The sequence below is a fragment of the Phaethon aethereus genome (assembly GCF_964289735.1).
Source record: "Phaethon aethereus genome assembly, chromosome: 3".
Classification (NCBI taxonomy): Eukaryota; Metazoa; Chordata; class Aves; order Phaethontiformes; family Phaethontidae; genus Phaethon; species Phaethon aethereus.
The window spans coordinates 27300001-27321379 of record NC_138576.1 but is presented as its reverse complement, the minus strand read 5'-3'; the positions used below and the strand labels follow the sequence as shown (position 1 = coordinate 27321379).

The 21379-nt window shown below is 41.3% G+C and overlaps 1 protein-coding gene across 1 annotated transcript; it reads left to right on the top strand.

Annotated features, from left to right (window-relative positions):
- Positions 1-7911: 7911 nt before the first annotated feature.
- On the top strand, positions 7912-15319 carry KLHL31 (kelch like family member 31; the record flags this gene model as incomplete). Its single annotated transcript, XM_081998663.1, has 2 exons — positions 7912-9083; positions 14587-15319. The coding sequence occupies 2 exons, from the start codon at positions 7912-7914 to the stop codon at positions 15317-15319; spliced, it is 1905 nt and encodes a 634-aa protein (XP_081854789.1).
- Positions 15320-21379: the final 6060 nt, after the last annotated feature.

The following is a 21379-nucleotide window of genomic DNA, read 5'->3' as shown; positions in this document are numbered from 1 at the left end:
CCAGGCCCGGGCCTGAGCTCTGGTCTCCTGTCTCACGAAGGCAGGCGCAGCCAACATGGCGTGACCCGAAGTGGCTCTTCCCTGCCGGGCTCTTTGCTGATGGCTGAGCTGGCTGGTTGCTACCAAACTTACCGTCAATAAGAAAGATTACATGGTTTTCTTTGTTCTTCCTCTTTCGACTTCATTTAAATGCGCCGTGTGATACTGAACAAGCACAGGTGTAACCGAAGTAAGCCCATGGTGGTGAGTTGGGAGGGGAACAGCAGCCTGCCCCAAGAAATGCCATGGTGTGTACTCTTACCCCCCCAAGAGCAGCAAGGCAGGTCGATCAGCAGAGCCAGGGCAGCCTCAGGGGAAGCCATGAGAGGTCTCTGCCCCCGGGGTGCAGCAGGTGGTAAGACGGACACCTTCAGCATCAGTCATTTGCTCTTGCTCTTGCAAGCTTGTTCGGTTACCTGCAGGTAATTATAAGGCCTGTGGTGGCATTTCTGTCACCCATGTGTGGCTGTAAGGCTGCTTAGCGGCTGTTAAGCATGATGGCATGTGCAGGGATGGCGAGGCCAAGCCCATGAAGACATGACTGGCGCCCACAGGCACCCTACTGCAGTCCTAACCTGCAGGGGAACACAGTGCTCAAGCTGCGTCCTGCCTTATATACAGCCTGCCACTCTTTCTGCCCTGCCTTATTTACAGCCTGCTGGCTAATGATGGCTGTTTTTTTTTTTTTGCAGGGGACAGAAGACTTTTGGGGCCTTGCAACTTTCAGCATGGCTCTTCTGTGGTTTACCTAAGGCCACAAAAAATGTAGGACAGGGAATCGGTCTTTGGTGCTGCGTGAACTGCATAACTGAAACAGGATGTCTGCCATGGAGCTTGCTGGGGCTGAGCATGTGCTTAAAAGACTCCAAGCTGAATGAGTCTCTCCTAAAAAAGTATAAGGGTTTGCAGTATTTCCTTGGAAGTTAATGTATATATAAATAAAATAGATACATGGAACACCTTTCACTCTTTAAAGCAGTGTTTGCGGGAAGTGCTAGAAAGAGTGTATCCAGTCTGAATTACAGGGGAATTTTAAGTAGGCAAAAGTCTGGTATTTGGACATTAGGGTTACTACTCTTGCAAAATAGATCTTATTACAGGTTGGCACAGCATATAGCAAAATTATCAGTAGAGAAGGCAAAATAGCTGGTAGGGCAAACAGTAGGTAGAGTGCTCAGGCTGGATACGGAAAAACAAATCCAGGTCCGTAGTTGCAGACTGGCTTTCCAGTTCCTATGCTAATCTTTTTATTTTACAGAACTAATTAAGTCATCTTCACAGTGTATAGAGACTTCATCAACCCTACCTTAAAATCGGCCATCTGCAACCAGTTAGTCTTTATTTTTCTGGCCCTAATAGTATGAAAATACGTATACAAAGTGGCATTTATGCAGAAAAAATCTTGGAAGACATTCAGCCCACACCAGCATTATGGTAAAAGTCATCTTTGACCAGGGAAGTTGAGGCTCAGATTGTCATGTAGATTATGCGATTGAAGCTGGGTTTCCCGTATGTGGTTTGAAAGCCTTAATTATCAAGTTACTGGGTTTTCTAGTGTGAAGAAAATCTCCTTTCTAGCACAGATCAAACTGCAGCATTTCTCCTATCGCCTGTCATAACTGTCTGTGTTGTGCCATCAGCTCCATTCCAAGGCTTGCAAACTTTCATCTCATCCCTGGGGTCCTCTCCATACCCTACTGCCAGAGCTCAGTGAGTTTCTGAGGAAAGAGTGAAACCAGAAAGAGAAACAGCCTTTGTATGAGCTAAGAAGGGCTAGGTGAGAGTTTCAGGGGGTGGATCAATGCAAGAGGCTGGGCTGGTCAAAATTAGGCAATGAACTGGGAGCGAGTGATAAGAGTACTGGGCGAGTTCTGCCTTGAGGGGGAGGTGTGAGTGACCCAGCTGGGGTTGGGTGTCTTGCTAAACACAGCTCCTCAAAGCCACCTTCTGTGAAATCAAGGCCTGTGTATTTGATCCTAAACAGTAGTAGCTTGTACGTTTATTCAGCAGCTTAAAAAGAAAAAACATTTATTTTCCATCTTTTTATTGAAAAGACTGCAGTTCCCACTGAAATTCAATACACTTTCACAGTATCTCCAATCTGCATAAGGAGCTTCAGCCTTGCTAAAGACTATATTGGTGGGATTACTCAATACATTCAGGTTAATGCATTTAAAGATATTTTTCCTAACTATTATGATAGTGAAATAAATATGGGCTTTGGGGGTGCATAGTATTTGGTTGAGTATACACAAAGGGCTCAGAGCAAACAAAGCAGTCATGACTTAAAGCTGAGACGGAGTTTTGTTAAGATCTTCAATGGAACAAGATAGATCTCCATGTGGCCATGGCTGTGACACTTGCGTTCTACCAACAAATCAAAGCATGCTGACTTCAAAGAAAAGGCTTTACATTTCCCAGAAAGAGTGCAGTAATGGTTGTGCATGGATTAGAAAAGGTGGTTATAATTGCCTTAAGGCCTATCTTTGCTGGGACAAGAACTTTCCCTATTGCTGATTCTGGCTTATGCACGTGGAGCAAATAATAATTATTCTTGTTTATTGGGCTAAGAACAAATCTCTTGATATGTTTGCACTTTTTTCTCCCAGAAATGTTAAAACATTACTGTGTGACCTGCTACTGCTGCATGGATTCATAGTATTGTCCTTAGTCACTCACATAGACCAGTTGATTATAAAGCAAATTAAATATTTTTTCCCCAAGATTCACTCACACCTAAGAGGATATATCTTGACAGGCTTAAGATATTGCCAAGAAATGTACTACCCCCTCTTTTAACTGAGAAGGTAATTCATAACTTTATTGCAAGGACTTCAATCAATATAAAAATATTTTAGAGTAATTAATTTCTATGCCATTGGAAAGGAAAGAATCAGACAACAGGTTATTTCAAGATATAAAGAAAATAATATTAAGAATATTTGAAAAATAAAAAACATGCTAAATCAAAGTTTGATTTTAAAAAATGTATCATGATTTGCAGCTAATCCTGGTACTGTTTATTTTTTTAAAGATTTTGTTGTGTACAAATTCATGGACAATGAGAATGACTGGTCCCAAGACTAGCTTGCATGCCACGTAATAGCCAAGTACGCTATCAGTTGTCCTCTGATCTTGAAGAGCAAGTGCCTAAAGGTTTTGTGGTTCTTGCCTTAATGTACAACCAAAGTTTCAGGACTATGGGAGATGTTTGATTGCATCAGCGTTAGTGCATTGAGATGTTGCATCATGCCCCACAAGATGGTTATCTCTATACTGCACAGCTCAAAGCATGTTTAGCATTTTCTGGAAATTAGAAATCAGTTTTATATTTTCAGTGGGGTTATTTCCCATTGTTCTTTGTGTGTTTTTTTCAACACTGAATCCTATAAGGATGTTGGAAACACATTTGTAGAGACTGAATAAGACTTAAATTTATTTTCCAATTTGATAGTAGATTTTAAAGATACGGTATGAAAATTAGAATAATCTTTTATTTTCTACAGATCATGGTAGTATATTCATTCTGGAAAAGAAGTGTTCCCTTTATTAAAAAAAGTAACCTAAAAAAAAAAACAAAAGAAAATAGATATTATTTATCTGAAAAATGTTGGCTTTTTAGGACCTCTTAAAAGTATAAATATTTGTAAAAGTCTGGGCATGACGTGTTAGAAAAGGGAACACTGAGTAGCTCAGGTTCACCAGTGTGTATATGTTCGGGAGTTTTGTTTTAGAAATATGCCTGTTCTATCTACAAAAATTAATTTTTACAAATTCTTAAAACTCATGAAGCACAGTGGGGAATATATTTTTTGTGTAAAAATCGTTACAGCTGATCCTGTTAAAGCAGAGCTTCAAAAAATGTTAAGGATAATTGTCCATGTAAGGAATTTTATAATTAGATTGAACTGGTAAATGAAAATATATAGAGATGAGCTAAGTTGATGATAGATGTCATCCTACGTATTAAATTGATGTTATTCTGAGTTTTATATTTGAGGCTCTCTACATGTGAGAAAAAAATACATAGTATAGTAAGGAAAAGTTCCTAAAACATGTCTTAAAATAAGGCTTTGTCCTTAATTTTTCACAGCTGTGGCCCTTTTTTTCATAAAGAAAACTGGTTACCTTGTTGGTGTCGGGAGGGTTTGGCTTTAGGTCCCTCTCCTTCACCCTCATTTCACCCGTTTGATCGCCTCCAATTCCCTATTCTGTTCTGTTCTGTCATTTTTAGCTTGTAAATTTTTCTAACACCACTAGGGGAGCAGTGCCCTTTTGTTCAAAATGGCAAGTGTTGCAGCAGTTGTAATAGCCCATCCAAGCCTGGAGGCAATCAAATAAATCTGCCAAGTTAAACATTACACAAAGTACAGCCAAGAGAAAATCTTCCCTTTCTCTGACTTCCACTTCCTCCAATATCGTTCCCTTCCCATGCAGTCACTCAGACCTCTTTTATCTCTCCTCTGGGATGAAATTCTCCTGGGATGTGGAGGTTTGGCTTTATATTATTCCTGAGCTTGACTGGCAAGAGGTGGAAGTAAACTGTTCTGGTGTATGTGTACCCACAAGTTAGGATGCCTTCTTGCAAGACAGAAGATCAAAGTTCACATCTCTCTGCAAATACATCAGGGGATGTGAGCCAGTGTCCGTGAATGCCGAGGCAAATCTTTACAGAAGCAGCAACCTAACTCCAAGAAATAGGACATGGCTTTGAATCCCCATCAGCCAGTCTCCTTCCCTCTGCCCAGGTTAAGCACCGAAATCTTAAGACAGTGGAACTAAAGTGCCAGCTTTTCCTTGGCAGTCCCTGCTGGTTATTTTAGATCATAGAATAATATCATCACAGAATGGTTTGGGTTGGAAGGGACCTTCAAAGATCATGCAGTCCCAACCCCCCTGCCATGGGACATCTTTCAATAGGTCAAGTCACTCAAAGCCCCATCCATCCTGATCTTGAACACTTCCAGGGATGGGGTATCCACAACTTCTCTGGGCAACCTGTTCTAGTGTCTCACCACCCTCATCATAAAAAATGTCTTCTTTATGTCCAATCTAAACCTGTCCCTGCTTGAGCATACTGGCTTTTGTCCAGGGACCCACTTTAGAGGCGGGCAACCCAGTGGTCCACCCTACACTCACCTGGGACAATTATTACCTGCTGTGGATCTACCGTCTTCACCTTCCTCTCCCTTTCCTCCCTTGTACCTGTGCATTTGGAGGGTCCAGGCTTGTCCCCCCAGCTTCCAGAGGCCAGGCAGCTGAGCTCCCGTGTCTGGGCAGAGGCAGGGAGCAAGGCACGCAGAGGAGGGGTCATTTTAAAGAGCACCCAAGCACAGGCTCCGGTCTCTTTTGCTCGCTGTGACGGGAAAGTGTCACACTGGAAACCACAAGCTGGGACTTACCAAGCAGCCTCTGATCCTTTTCTTTCTTTTTCCCCACCTTTCCTCTGTTGTCTTCTCATTTTTCCAAGGAAGAGGCATTTTCACTGACAGCTTCTTGGACAGCTCTGGGACACCATTTTCCTGAGAAGGGTAAGGGGTTTTTAACTTTTCACTTTTGGCAGTGGTTAGAAGTAACATTTTAAAGGAGGGGGGATGCATTTGAATGGTTTGAATGCATTGTTTTGGGACCCCGAGTGTCCTTTGGCATGAGTTGTTCTTAAGCTAAAATAAATCAGATGAAAGCAAACAGCTATAGAAAACCAAATCAGCCAGGGTTTTCAAAGTTTAGTAAGTTGGATTTATTACAGGGTTGTTTGATTTGTTTCACTGGTTTTGCATGTCCTGTCACTTATGTGCTTATACATTAAACTAGCTGGTGACATTTCTGCTGATGGAAAAGTGTTTTTCAGGAAAAAACATTAGAGAGTGGACATTTTTGAACGGAGAGCTTAAAATGTCACGGATTTAAATGAGCTCTGCCATGATGCAGTGAGGCAATAAACATTAAGTGCTGCATGTATTAAAATTTTTAAGTTATGGGTCTCTAAAAATATTTAGAACCACAAATATGACTGCCAAAAAATATGCCCTTGCCAGCTATAAAGTTGTAGCTATTAATGTGCAAAGCTCTAACTATGTGGATAACATACAAAGACATCCAAAAGTTTTGCTTTGCTTTTATTCTATGCCAACAAATGTACACTACACTTGGCAATATTATAGTTTTTTTTCAGCAAAAGTTGTGTTAAACGAGTATGTATACTAAAACACCAGCTATACCTTTGACTGAACCTGTCTTAAAATGGCAAGCTGCTGGGAGGTTGCTATTCTGGGAGGTGACTCTGATAGGTCTCAACAGATGCAGCTCCTGGAATGCAGCCGGAGTGGGGGGAACCGGGCAGCAGCTGACCCCGGCACTGGCACACCGACATTTCGGGGATCGCAGCTCACGTCAGCACGAGCTGACACTGACACTTTTGGCACACATGGTCTTCTCCCTCGCCTGCTCTGCGCATGGTTGTCACCCCACAACAGCAGCAAAAAAAATCTTGGTGCTCACAGGCAGCAACCATTCCCTCCTGAAATTAAATTACTGTTTTGTTACATGCTGCGTGCTGAAGGAAAAATCGATGTGCTGAGATTTTCGATTGAATTATTACCGGAGTTTTTTTATTAAGTTATATAAAATAATCCAGTCATTTGTTTTATTGTTAGGTAGCATTTCTTTAAGAATAAGTGCAAAGATCACAGAGAAAAGTAGCTGGTGTAAATTGTTTTAAAATCAATGGCTATATTGAAGATAAATGCTATATTTGAATATATTTGAATGCCGATCTCAGCAATTCTGGTTTAATTGTGTTATTGAAGATCAGTGCTTTCCTTCAAGGTGTATTTGTATACACGTATATTTATTTGGCATAGCTCCTTTGAAGATTACTTAGGGGCCATCTAACATTGCATTTGACAAAAACTTGGCTCTTCATTTCAGGAAGAGCTGGAACTTGCCTAGAGTTGATAAGTTTAATTCAAATATCTGTTCTAACATAACTCCGTGGGAGTAATTATTAATCTCCACACATAAAGAACTTGTTTAAAATAACACATCCTGCTAGTGTTTGCATGACATTTTTCTCAAATAAAAGTTAGACAAAATCCTAAATGTAGGATTATAAAATTCAAATTACTGATATTGAAAAGCAAGCAAAGTATGCTATGAGTAGAATGTATTTGTGAATCTGACATGGGAAGTAGAATATCATCAGGCTAGAAAATCAAAACTACAAAAACCAGGAAACAAATTGGAGCAGATACTAAATCTAAAATCAACATGATGTCACACTAAAATTCACTTTGTCTTTATGTCTTATGTTGCTTTTTTTTTTTAAAGAATTTCTCCACTCTTAATATTTCCTGGTCAAATTCTAAACTCGCCTGTAAGTCTGTGCTAACCCTGGAGTAAGGATGGACAAAGTTGGGGGCCCATATCTTTCCTGTGCTTCAGACTAATGAATTCATATCTAGAGCCTGGCTGATTTAAATGTATATTTACAAAACTTTACACTCTGGCAAACTCATTTAATGTTTAGAAAGAGAATTGTATTCTTTGGATGTGGTGACAGTAGGGGAATGTTATTTTTATGACCTTGTTATTATAAAAACGGAATTATTTTTAGGTGTTGTGGGTGTATTCTTCACAATTTGAGTATCCATTGTTATTAATAAGCAGCCACGCTACAATTTAGGACAGTATAATAGTTCTTAGGAAGAAATGTTATCCTTTCTGTTTTGGTTTTGTGGCATTTATATGTATTGACAAAGGTTAGATTTGTTGCATAATCACTCCACTATTACATTTCACAACTGCAGCATAGCTCTAAATGTTTTAATTTTATTTTTAGCAAACTCTTGGCTGTAATATTTCATTGCAGTCATGGCCCCTAAGAAGAAGAATGTCAAGAAGAACAAAGCAGATATCAATGAAATGACTATCATTGTGGAAGATGGCCCCCTCAGTAAACTAAATGGCTTGAACGGACTCTTGGATGGAGGAAATGGTTTCAGCTGCATCTCATCTGAAGTTTCTGACCCAACATATAGCCCAAATCTCTTGGAAGGTCTAAGCAGAATGAGACAAGAAAATTTTCTCTGTGACTTGACTATCAGTACCAAAACCAAATCCTTCAATGTTCATAAGGTGGTGATGGCTTCAAGCAGTGACTACTTTCACAACATCTTAAAGAAAGATCCATCCACTCAAAGAGTAGACCTCAATGACATTTCCCCATTGGGTCTAGCTACTGTTATCACCTATGCTTACACTGGAAAACTTACTCTCTCACTTTATACGATAGGTAGTATTATTTCCACAGCAATTTATCTACAGATTCACACCCTTGTAAAGATGTGCTGTGATTTTCTAATCCAAGAAATCAGCGTTGAGAATTGTATGTACATTGCCAATATTGCAGAAACTTATGGACTAAAAACAACGAAGGAAGCAGCACACAAATTTATTAGAGATAACTTCATTGAATTTTCAGAAACGGATCAGTTCTTAAAACTTCCTTTTGATCAGATTAATGAACTTCTTGCAGATGATGACTTGCAGTTGCCTTCTGAAATTGTTGCATTCCAGATTGCAATAAAATGGCTGGAATTTGACCAAAAAAGAGTAAAATTTGCTGCAGATCTCTTAGGTAACATCCGTTTTGGTACCATCTCAGCCCAAGACCTTGTCAATTATGTTCAAACTGTGCCGAGAATGATGCAAGATGCAGATTGCCATAAGCTCCTAGTGGATGCCATGAACTATCATTTGCTTCCCTACCACCAGAATACACTGCAGTCCAGAAGAACAAGGATCCGTGGAGGTTTCAGAGTCTTAGTTACTGTCGGGGGACGCCCTGCTCTAACAGAAAAGTCTCTTAGCAGAGACATCTTGTACAGAGATCCTGACAATGGATGGAAGAAGCTGAGTGAAATGCCTGCTAAAAGTTTTAATCAGTGTGTGACAGTGATGGACGGATTTCTCTATGTGGCTGGTGGGGAAGACCAGAATGATGCCAGGAACCAAGCCAAGCATGCAGTCAGCAATTTCTGCAGGTAAACAGTTATTTATTTAAAAGGGATGGAGAGATCAGTTCCACACAATGCGGGTAGATACAACAATCTGGTTTGTGACGTGCGGCGTGAACTGGTCAGATAAATAGAAAGGGGACAGGGTTGGGGAAGTATGGATGCTATTCTGTATTAAAGTTTGAATTAACAGACATATGCATCTGAAGTTATGCAAAAACTTCACCATGGTTACACATGCACAATGAGAAGTAAGAAAAACCAAGAAAACTTACTCCAAGTGGAGGAAATAAATAGGAACATAAATAGCAGGTTCTGGGATATTCTAAGGTACCATTGAAATGCACAAAATCAGACAAGGTGAGACTTTAAATTTCAACAGCTTCTGATGCCTCACAGAAAGTTCTGCAAAACACCGTTTAGATATTATAATCTTGGCTTTCTATGCACCATCCGCCCTATTTTCAACAGCTTTTATACTGCATTTCATAACCTTTAGCTTTTTTATTTATTAAGAGTTTAAAAACAATGTCACCATCTCTTGAAGGCTATATTTCTCTTCTACAATGTACTCCAAATAATATCTCACTTCTGAAATATTACAGTTCCTATCTATAGTCATTCAAGGACTGCACTGGTGATAGCAAGCTCAGAAAGCTAACATGCAGTAGTCAGATGGGTGATACTAGTTTTTAAATAGTTCAGCCAAAAAGCTGAGAGCACACAATAGCTTGAAGCAAAGTCTGGAGGTGAGACAACTCAGCTTTTCATTTAATAGAGGAGGGGGATAAATGATGGTCTCAGAAGAGAATTCAGAACAGTTATACTGCTAATAGATCATGGTCTTTCTTGATTTAAAGATGAGTGGGAATGTGACCTCATCATCACAGTCTTAGACAGCAAGACTCAATAGGATCAAACCCCATGTACTGCCAGTTGCTTTCTTAACAGAATAGAATCATAGAATAGTTTGGGTTGGAAGGGACCTTTGAAGGTCATCTAGTCCAACCCCCCTGCCAATGTGCAGGGACATCTTCAACTAGATCAGGTTCCTCAGAGCCCCATCCAACCTGACCTGGAATGTTGCCAGGGATAGAGCATCTACCAACCTCTCTGGGAAACCTGTGCCAGGGTTTCACCACCCTCATTGTCAAAAATCTTTTCCTTCTATCTGGTCAAAATCTGCTCTCTTCTAGTTTAAAACCATTACCCCTTGTCCTGTTGTAACAAGCCCTACTAAACAGTTTGTCCCCATCTTTCTTATAGGCCCCCTTTAAGTACTGGGAGACTGCAATAAGGTCTCCCCGGAGCCTTCTCTTCTCCAGGCTGAACAACCCCAACTCTCTCAGCCTGTCCTCAAAGGAGAGTTGTTTCATCCCTCGGATCATTCCTGTGGCCCTCTTCTGGACCTGCTCCAACAGGTCCATGTCTTTCCTGTGCTGAGGGCTCCAGAGCTGGACGCAGGACTCCAGGTAGGGTCTCACCAGAGTAGAGTAGAGGGGTAGAATCCCATCCCTCGAACTGCAGGCTGTGCTTCTTTGGATGCAGCTCAGGATACAGTTGGCCTTCTCAGCTGCTAGCACACATTGCCAGCTCACGTCCAGCTTTTCATCCAACAGTACCCCCAAGACCTTCTGGGCAGGGCTGCTCTCATTCCCTTCATCCCCCAGCCTGGATTGATACTGGGGGTTTCCCCGACCCATGTGCAGGACCCTGCACTTGGCTTTGTTGAACCTCCTGAGGTTCACACAGGCCCATTCCTTGAGCTTGTCCAGGTCCCTCCGGATGGCATCCTCAAGCATGTCAACCACACCACTCAGCTTGGTGTCGCCTGCAAACTTGCTGAGGGTGCACTCGATCCCACTGTCTAGGTCATTAATTAAGATATGAAAGAGTGCTGGTCCCAATATGGACCCCTGAGGGACACAACTCGTCACCGATCTTCACCTGGACATTGAACTGTTGACCACTACCCTCTGGATGCAGTCATCCAACCAATTCCTCATCCACCCAACAGTCCACCCATCAAATCCATCTCTCTCTAATTTAGAGAGAAGGCAGGGGGATACTGTGTCAAAAGCCTTACAGAAGTCCAGGTAGACAACATCCCTAGCTCTTCCCTTGTCCACTGATGTGGTCACTCCATCATAGAAGGCCACTAGGTTGGTCAAGCAGGACTTGCCCTTGGTGGAGGCACGCTGGCTGTCTTGAATCACCTCCCTGCCCTCCATGTGCCTTAGCATAGATTCTAGGAGGATCTGTTCTATGATCTTTCCAGGTGCAGAGGTGAGGCTGACAGGTCAGTAGTTCCCAGGGTACTCCTTGCTACCCTTTTTAAAAATGGGTGCAATGTTTCCCTTTTTCCAGTCACCACAGACTTCACCTGACTGCCATGAGTTTTCAAATATCATGGAGAGTGGCTTGGCAACTACATCAGCCAATCCCCTCAGGACTCTGGGATGCATCTCATCAGGTCCAATAGGCTTATGTATCTTCAGGTTCCTCAGGTGGTCTTGAACCTGATCTTCTCTTACAGTGGGAGGGACTTTGCTCCTCAGTCCCCATCTTGCAGTCCATCTACTTGAGAGGTGTGGGAAGAGAGACTGCCAGTGAAGACCGAGGCAAAGAAGTTGTTGAGTACCTCAGCCTTCTCCTCATCTGTTGTTACCAGTCTGCCAGTCTTACTCATCAGGGGCTGTATGCTTTCTTTCACCTTCCTTTTCTGGCTGATAGAAGAAGGGCTGAAGCCCTTCTGATTATTCTTTGCATCCTTTGTGAAGTTCAGCTCCAGCCACACCTTGGCCTTCCTGACCCCATCCCTATGCAACCAGGCAGCATCCCTGTACTCTTCCCAGGGTAACTGTCCCTGCTTCCACTGCCTGTGCATTTCCTTCTTGCTCTTTAGTTTGCCCAGCAGGTCTCCACTCAGCCATGCTGGTCTCTTGCCTTCCTTTCCTGATTTCTGACACCTGGGGATCGAGAGCTCTTGCGCTCTGTGAAAAGTGTCCTTAAAGATCTGCCAGCTCTGTTCTGCTCCCTTGTCCCTGAGGGCAGTTTCCCGGGGGTCCTATTGACAAACTCCCTGAAGAGCTGGAATTTTTCTTTCCTAAAATTCAGGGTCCTGACTTTACACTTAGCCTGCCCCATATCCCTCAGGACTGCAAACTCCACCAGTGCATGATCACTGCAGCCCAGGCTGCCTCCAATCTTGATGTCACCAATTAGCTCACTGGCATTGGTGACCAACAGGTCCAGTAAGGAATTCGTTCTGGTAGGGCTGTCTGTTACCTGGATTAAGAAGTTATCCTCCATGCACTCTAGGAGTCTCCTGGATTGCCTACAGAACATTGTGCTACCTTTCCAGCAGATGTCAGGGTGGTTTAAGTCCCCCAGCAGGACGAGAGCCTGCAAGCACGATGCCTCCTGTATCTAGAGTAAGAAGGTTTTGTCAGCAGACTCCCTGTGATTGGGCAGCCTGTAGTAGACACCAACCACAAGGTTCCCTTTGTTGCCAACGTCTCTGATTCTTACCCATAAGCTTTCCACCTGCTTGTGGCTATTCTACAGAGACAGCTCTTCAGACTCTAGCCATCTCTTGATGCCCTTCCTGAATAGCTGGAGCTGCACTCCAGTCATGGGATTCGTCCCACCAAGTTTCAGTAATGGCAACTAGGTCGTAGCTTTCAAGCAATATAGTGGCTTGCAACTCCTCTTGTTTGTGGCCTATGCTGCGTGCATTGGTGTGGAGGCACTTCAGCTGGGCTGTTGGCCATGTCACCTTCTTAGAGGAACACCCCTTAATTCCTTTGAGATCTTTGACTGCTGTTTCCCTGTTGGCTCCTATTACCTCTGGAGCCCCTGGCTCATCTCCATAAGACTTGAAGTATGCTGCAATATAGGCAGCATGTCTCAGAGCAACAGTCTGAGGGCCGTCGCTACCACCCCATCCCTCTAATCTTGGTGTGTCATCCCACAGCTTGTCATGGGCAAGCCTGAAATTATCACCATCCCCTTTCAAGTCTTGTTTAAAGTTCTGTCAATGAGTCCCACTAGCTTGTGAGCAAAGATCCTCTTCCCCCTTTGAGAAAGGTGAATCCCATCTGATGCCAGCAAGCCTGATGCTGTGTAGGCCATCCTATTACCAAAAAAAACCAAAATTGTAGTGGTGACACCATCCACAGAGCCACGTATTAATAGACTGGGTCAATCTGTTTTTTTTACAATGTCACTGCCCACAACTGGAAGGAGAGAGGAAAAAGTAGCCTGTGCACCAGATTCCCTTATCAACCATCCCAAGGCCCTGAAGTCTCTTTTGATCACCTATAGACTACATGTTGTGGCTTCGTTGCCGCCCACATGGAAGAGCAGTTTGTCTACTAAGAGACTACGGACATACAATGGCAATACCCAGCCTCAGTCCTACCAATGCTTCCTTTCCTACTCCCAGAAGGAACATTCAGATAACCTCTCCTGAAGACACCAACCAACATGCGAAGTTAATGAATAAGGAACCTACTGTAGATCATTTTTATTGTGTAATCTACTTTGTCAGAAAAATATCTCACATAAAGGAGATTATGCTGTTGCTTTCCCAACCTTCTGCTCTTAAGCTGTCTCACACTCTCACAAGGAGCTGTGTACTCAGTACACACCTTGGTGGTGGGGAGGAGGTGAGAGAATCCTCGTGGTCCATGGCTGAATGGGTTCTGCTCCCTATTCTGCCATTAACCTCGAGCATGTCAAGTCACGTCAATCAGTATGTCTGTGGGCTTGCTTTCAGAGCTGCAGATGACAATGCAGGAGCTGCAGATGACAATGCAGTATGACAGCTAACAATTATTATTTACTTTCCCATAGTCTTTTTCTTGTGTGATTCTCTGGTCGCCTCAGCATACAACAGGAAAAATGTATGGGCCTACTAATATACCCCACTTAATTCCTTGAGGAGTCAAAATTTGCTATTTCCTATTTCAAAATTGCTCATTTAAATGTCAAGGACAGAGAATGTTATTTAAATAGGCATGGTGTTAGGAAGCAAAGATGTTATTTCCACATAATTCTTACTCCATATAAGTGGCAGGGAAAGAATACTTACCATTCTGAAAGTACTAAAAAGATGGAAGTATAAATCACCACCTAACATTTTTTAAAACTCTGAGTAAATTTTTGCATGTTTGCTGTAGATGTGAATTGCAAAAAACTTCTAAAATTTCTATTGTATGTTGAAAGTATCTCTTTCCTATATTTTGATGAGTGTATTATACAATTACAGAAAGGAGTCAGATTCACTTTATTGAAAAAATACCAGGTTTGAATGATACAAACACATTTTTTTCTCCAATCAAAAACTAAATTTATTTGGAAATTTAACTAGGAATACCAGTTTCATTCCACTGACTTCTAATGGGCTAAATAAATAATTAAAATTTTAGCAACCCTGCAGCTGCAGCCATAGCGGGATAGAGACAGGACTATAGAATTTAGCAGAGCAGTATGTGAGATAGTTACCCTCTTTTTTTAATGCTTTCAGATACGATCCTCGTTTCAACACCTGGATTCACCTGGCAAACATGAATCAGCGACGCACCCACTTTAGCCTGAATGTGTTCAATGGCCTCCTTTTTGCAGTGGGTGGTCGCAACTCTGAGGGGTGCCTCTCCTCTGTTGAGTGCTATGCGCCTGCAACTAACCAGTGGCAGATGAAGGCACCCCTGGAGGTGCCCAGGTGCTGCCACGCCAGTGCAGTGGTGGATGGTCGGATCCTGGTCACGGGAGGTTACATTAACAACGCTTACGCTCGCTCGGTGTGCATGTACGACCCCAGCAAAGACAGCTGGCAGGATAAGTCCAGCCTTAGCACCCCAAGGGGGTGGCACTGCGCAGTGGCCCTTCTGGAGAGGGTCTACGTCATGGGTGGGTCTCAACTGGGAGGGCGAGCCGAAAGGGTCGACGTTCTCCCGGTGGAGTGTTACAGTCCTTACACAGGGCAGTGGAGTTACGTGGCGCCGCTTCAAACCGGAGTTAGTACGGCTGGCGCCTCCACCCTTAACGGGAAAATTTACTTAGTGGGTGGCTGGAATGAAATAGAGAAAAAGTATAAGAAGTGCATTCAGTGCTATAACCCAGATCTCAATGAATGGACAGAGGAAGATGAGCTGCCTGAGGCCACTGTGGGCGTATCCTGTTGTACGATATCCATGCCCAACACCAAGACAAGGGAGTCCAGGGCCAGCTCAGTCTCTTCTGTCCCAGTCAGTATTTAAATACGGGTCTAACCAGCAATAAGTAAAAATGTTTACCAGCACAGCAGTATAATTAACCCTTTAAGTAGCATTTTTGTGCTTATGTGGAAAAAAAATAATTGGCTTTGCAACAGCTTTAACAGTGCAAATTGGCCAGTTTTCATTATCTTTAATACAAAGTGGCATGGAACAGCATTAGGGATAAGATGAATTTTCTTAGCAGGAAGAAAGTTAACCCATAACTGCAGAATTTCATTCTCTTCCTGACTTTGCCACTGACTTACTGTATTATCTATCTGTGGCAAATCATTTAATTTCTTTGTGCCTTGGTTTCCTTACCCATAAAATAGAGATAAACTTGCTTCAGAAGATTGTTGTGAGGCTTTTTTAATACTGAGTGTTAAATGCTTTCAGAACCCAAGATGAAAGTCAAATTTTGCTAATTTGCAAATCTCAACACACATCACAAATGGGCTATGTCATCATAAAATTGATCAGTTTTGTTCTTTTCTAAGCGTTTTCTATTTTGACAAACAGAAGGGGGAAAAAACCCCAAAACTCCCAAAATATAGCCTATAGTATGTGCATACTTTCCTTTTGGGGCAGTGGTATTCACAGAAAATTTCTCAAAACATTTTCCTCTTCAGAAGTTCAAAAGAGATCCCAATCTTCTGCCATGAAACCCTTTAATTCTCATATCTAATGCTGTGACATGGCTTTCAAGACCTGAATCCACAAAATACCTTAGCTCCTGTAACCATTATGGGCCAGCACCAAGGCCTGCCTTGGGTGCCAGGTTTCTCTCCTGACTTCCATGTGTACACCAAGGAGCAGACCACCACCCCATCCTCCTCTTCATGCCAGGGAGACTCTCCTGTCACTCCAAGTGGAAGACATGAAAGGCCAGTCAGTACGTCTCCTCCTGTTCCTACCCTTCCCATACATAGGAATGTATGTCCAGGTTATCTTCAAGAAGGTCCTCACCAGTTCAAGGAGCTAGGAGCTACCACAGCAGGACCAAAATCTGGAAGCTGAGTTCATGCCAGGAGGCACCAAGAGCTAATGGTGTCTAAGCGTGGAGATGCACAGAGTGTCTCTCCTACTGAGCATTATTCTGACAAATTCTGACAGTTGAGTGAGGAGTGAAGACAGAATAAAGAATGTAGGATCTGCCTTTAAGAGTAGGGTATATGTGTGGAAAAAGGTGAATCATGGGAAAACTGGTTGAAATCAAAGAGGCTTTCCTTAATTGTTCCAAAGAGATACCTTAACACCTTTCTTACCAGGTGTAGGCACATCACCCAAAGTAACTTTTTCCTTGACATACCATTATGTATCTCCTTTTGAAGCCTTCATTACAGCCCTATTTGTGGAGCTTTTATTCATGTTTTCCCAAAGGCTAGACTGATGCTGTGCCTGTTGAAGTCTGTGAAGTTTTCCCAGCGAGTAGAGTGAAGTCTTTGCTCAACTTGGATTACCTTCCAAGAACTTTTCTTCCTAATTTCAGCATGCGGTGGGGTAATTAAGCATGAAAACTAATCCTATTCCCTTAGTCAAAGGGATATGTAATGTCCCCTGAGAATTTGATACCAAAGGACTGCTGTCAGCACAAAATGTCTACATCCTTCTATTGGGGAAGGAAAGAAGCAATACAAGGTACTAAAATGATTTAATATAACCAAAAGGGTAGAAGTTCACTCACCTTAACCGATTCATAGAGGCTTCACATGCAGTTTCCTCAGATTATCCTTGACACCTCCAGGCTCCGGTGCCAATGAGAAGGCATGCTCTTAGCAATGTTTACAAGGCATCCAGATTTTTCTCTCAGCTGCAAAAGGGGAATGCTATAAAATTGTCTGTAAGTGCAGATATTGTTGAGGCAAGTATTTTTAGGACTTATGCTCTGCTCTTTGTAGTTTTGTTGCAGCTACATATTGAGCATCAGCATGAGTGTGACACAGTATTAGAGACAAAGTAATTCACTCTGTCAGTTGGGATTAAACTCCATTGTACTCGTCCCTGTTTTCCAATTCTAATTTAGAGTTCATGTCTGCATCCTGACTACACAATTTTAAATCCAAAATTCTATTTTTGAGTGCTGCGTATTATTAGAATATACTGTGTTGCAATGACTTTTGGTCGAAGTAGTGCTGTCATATAAGTTTGATTAATTTAATTAGCATACAGTTATCCTTTTTCCTGTTTAATTCAAATGAATAATAATTCAAATCCACAGTCACATAACAAAACATGGAATTGTGTAACAGAGTAAGATTACTTTGTTTTAAATATGAAAATGCTGTTCTTGCCCATTCTGGTCACCAAAAACATTCTCGTGGATGAGAACAAAATTTCTCTTTTCCCAAAGTCATGACCATGTGTTCCATATGAAAGTATTTAAAAAGCTCTTTGAAAAATCCATCTGCTCCAATATTTTTTTGTAAAATTTTAATACTATTAGCTGAAGTTGATTATCCACCACCAGTCCAATGAAGACACACATACACAACCAATTACAGCTGTATACATACTCTAGTTATTTAGTGTTTCTAAGGTACGTCTAAGACGATATTTAGGAACTGAAGAAGCAATCATTTTGGCCTCAGACAGACATTGGATGAAATTCTGTCATGTGCAAGTGTCTCTTTTCCCCTTTGGGAATTGAATTCCAAAATGTTATTAGTCAGACATTGCTGCACGCTTCCCACTTTGTTAACCAACACTTCTATACCTCAACAACAATCTTCTGGTTTTGAGTAGAAAGGTATTCATGAATGATGGGCTAAGTGCAATGAAACTGCTCTCTTACTACTTAAAGGGTTAAAACTTTGGGGGCCAAATCCTTTTCATCTTACTCACAAAAAAGTTCCATTGACTTCACTGGGACTACTGAATAAGATGTACAGGATTTCGAACTCTTGGCCAAATTCTGGCAGAACAGTAGATATAGATGCGTGCCAAAACTGTCATACCCAGAAGGAAGACTGCTCCTCAGCCTCCACTGCCCTTGGCCACGACAGGTCCATAAAGAACCATCCTAGGACAGGATCCAAGCACCATTGGCCACGTAGTCCTTCACAGCACAAATTAGGTACGTATATCAGGCCAAAAATTTTAGGTAGATTAACAAATGGTACTGTTATCAGTATACCACTTCAGTGTGGTTTTATATTATTTTCTCTAAACGTCTGTTTAGGCTTCAACTGCACATTGAGCCAGGATTTGGCCCTTAATATGTGACAATATCAGCTGGACTTAATATTATTTGATCATGCCAAGTACTGAGGTATTTGTGAAATTTTTATGTACAATCTTGTTTTGTTAGAACTGTGAAAAATGGTTTGTATGTTGTGTTTTATGGGACGGTGTTCTTTCATTGTCCGGTACCGTATTTTCAATCTCCAGATGTTTAATAACAACACCTCAGTTGAACTTGAAATATTGTATATCCCAAAAAGAAATTTTAAAATGCAGTTTAGGAAGTACTGTGTATGGTAATATTAAGTAGAACAGAGGGCTTCCAACTGTATGAGATGCCCATTGTTAAAACACTACAGGAATCTTCTTTAATGCTATACTAATAGTAAAAAAAAATGCTGTTATCTTCAAAATTCCTTACACCCATGCATTTTATAGTCAACAACACCTGTGCTTCCAAGGAATTCAAACCTAAAAATAAGCTTTCTCCAGTCTGAGTGAAAGAGTTTTATAATGTTTTGGTTTGTTTTCTTGTTTATTCATGTTTGTGTAGGTGCATGGGAGAGTGTGTTGGAAGGTTGTGACGGAGGAACTTACTGTTGCAAAGTTATGCTGAAAGGATGATTTTTTGCTTAGTTCTTATTCACAATGAGATCATGGTCATTTAATCTCTTCCTGAAGTTAACCTGCAAGATCATCTGTGGATCAGTCAAGAGTTCAGTAAGCTTAAGTGCCAAGTTCTAGCTGGTCAAAGAGGGAAGCAGACAAAATTAGCATCAACCAAAACTATGAGGTGTTGAAAAGTGTTTTGTGTTGATATTTTTAAATGGCAGTTCTTGCAGGAAAAAGTACATGATTAATGAAATGACTGAATAAGACCATGCTTTATATTCTCCTGGAACCTAGATTAGTTGATCCTACAGTTTTAACTCTTTCCAAACCCATGCAGGGTTTAGGGGGAGTTTTTCACTGGTAACTGGTAGCTTGGTAATTCTGGTTGCAAAACCAACAGTCAAACAAATAGTTGTATGAACATGCGTACCTTCTTGAATTCAGTGGGACTTCTCCTATATACAGTTATTCTCATGTACTTATGTTTGGAAAATTAAACTACAAGAACTAAATCCATGGCTAGACAAGTATCAATGTCCAATGAAAGCCAACATGGAGGTATTAGGCTGATCTTCAGTATCACCATTCAACTACCCACTTACCATACAGGCACATGAAATTTTTTAGAGACTAGATTTCCCCGTAAGGATTATTTCCTTTGGGATGGCTGCTCAATGAAATCCTCTCTATGCTCCAAGGGGTTTTGTGCAACACACAGGTTGGGAGATGCAAGCGGCTCCAGACAGTGAAAAGGGAAGATGGAGCCCCTTAGCACAGTCAGTAGGCTAAGATTTTGTTCTCATTTCTCAATCATGTTTGAGAATTACGTGCTGGAAGGAAGCACCTACTTCAACACACAGCTTCCTACAAGCAGCCTTTCTTTATGTTACCTAACCAAGGTGGCCCAGCCTTTCTTACGAAAAGTAAGATTCAATTTTTAATTGACTGTAACTTGAATCCTCAGCTGAATTGAATTTTCAATCTATTTTAACCCGCTTTACCCAAGCTGGGAGATCTTTTTCAAACTCTGAATCTACCTGCTTAGAGAAGGCAGTTGAAGTTAACAGTCCTACAATAGTCTCCTGACCTTTTTGCAATGAATCTTCTCATCTCATTGTTAAAGACCTACTTTGTATGAGTAATCAAAAACATTGTAATGCACAGATTTGTACTTTGACTCCTCCATGCAAGAGGAGGATCTCGTCCCCTTTATTTTCTCTTTTCTTACCCATAACTGATAAGATAGCAAAGAAGATGCACAGATGCAAACAGTACATAAAAGCTCATCTGTGAATCTAATTCAAAAAATCTCACCACTGGTGGACACAATAAAGAAAAGGACACATTCTGCAATGCCTGTTGGAAAAAAGGGGTGCGAAATTAGTTGCTGGTGCTCATTTGCAAGTGTGGCACTGCTCAGAGCTCTGTTCCCAGAAGTTCCCTAAAGAATAAAGGAAAATACATGCAATTCTATATAGCTTGTGTGAGAGATTCAGTTAATATCAGATGAGTTTTTCATGCAAAAGGCTACCATTATTGTCTCAATGAAAATAACATTTTCAATCAAAATATAGGCCATTAGTAAACTTTTGAGGAATATATAGTCAATTACTGTTGGTAAGAATGGGAACACAAACATTTAGATACACTGGATGTTACACTAGTTGCTGCCTTGGCAGTTTTGTTGTCAACAAGAAAAGTTAAAAATATAACTTATTTGTGTAAAGTATTTCCCTGGTTTATAAGTGTTAGACACATTGCTTATACAAATAGGTTTTCTAATTATACACTTTAAGGATGGACTGTGATAACACAAGGGAACATATTTCAACAGAAAAAATCTGTAAGTGTAATGTGAGAATGTTACTACTTAAAAATTAAAATTTGTAGTGCAGCAGTTGTCGTTAAGAGGTATAACAGCATGTTGGTATTTTTCATCGTATGCTTTAAATAAAATTGTCGACACATAGCGCAAACAAATTATTCTTATTGTAAAATCAGTTGGAAACTATGAGACTCTTTCTGACGAACGCCTGGTTGCAGTTGAAATATGCTTTGTTTTCTGAGCCCTGTGCTGATCCTTGCTTTCGTATCAGCTAACTGGAATGTTTGTTACACCCGGGCTGTCAAACCACCTTCACAATAAGCTGCACAGTGTGACACTGGAGCCACTTTTACCTTTTTCCTTTTATTATAAGGACAACAACCTGGTTTTTAACAATGAATTTCACAATCATTTGTCATAATCAAAATACCTAACAAAAAATGATG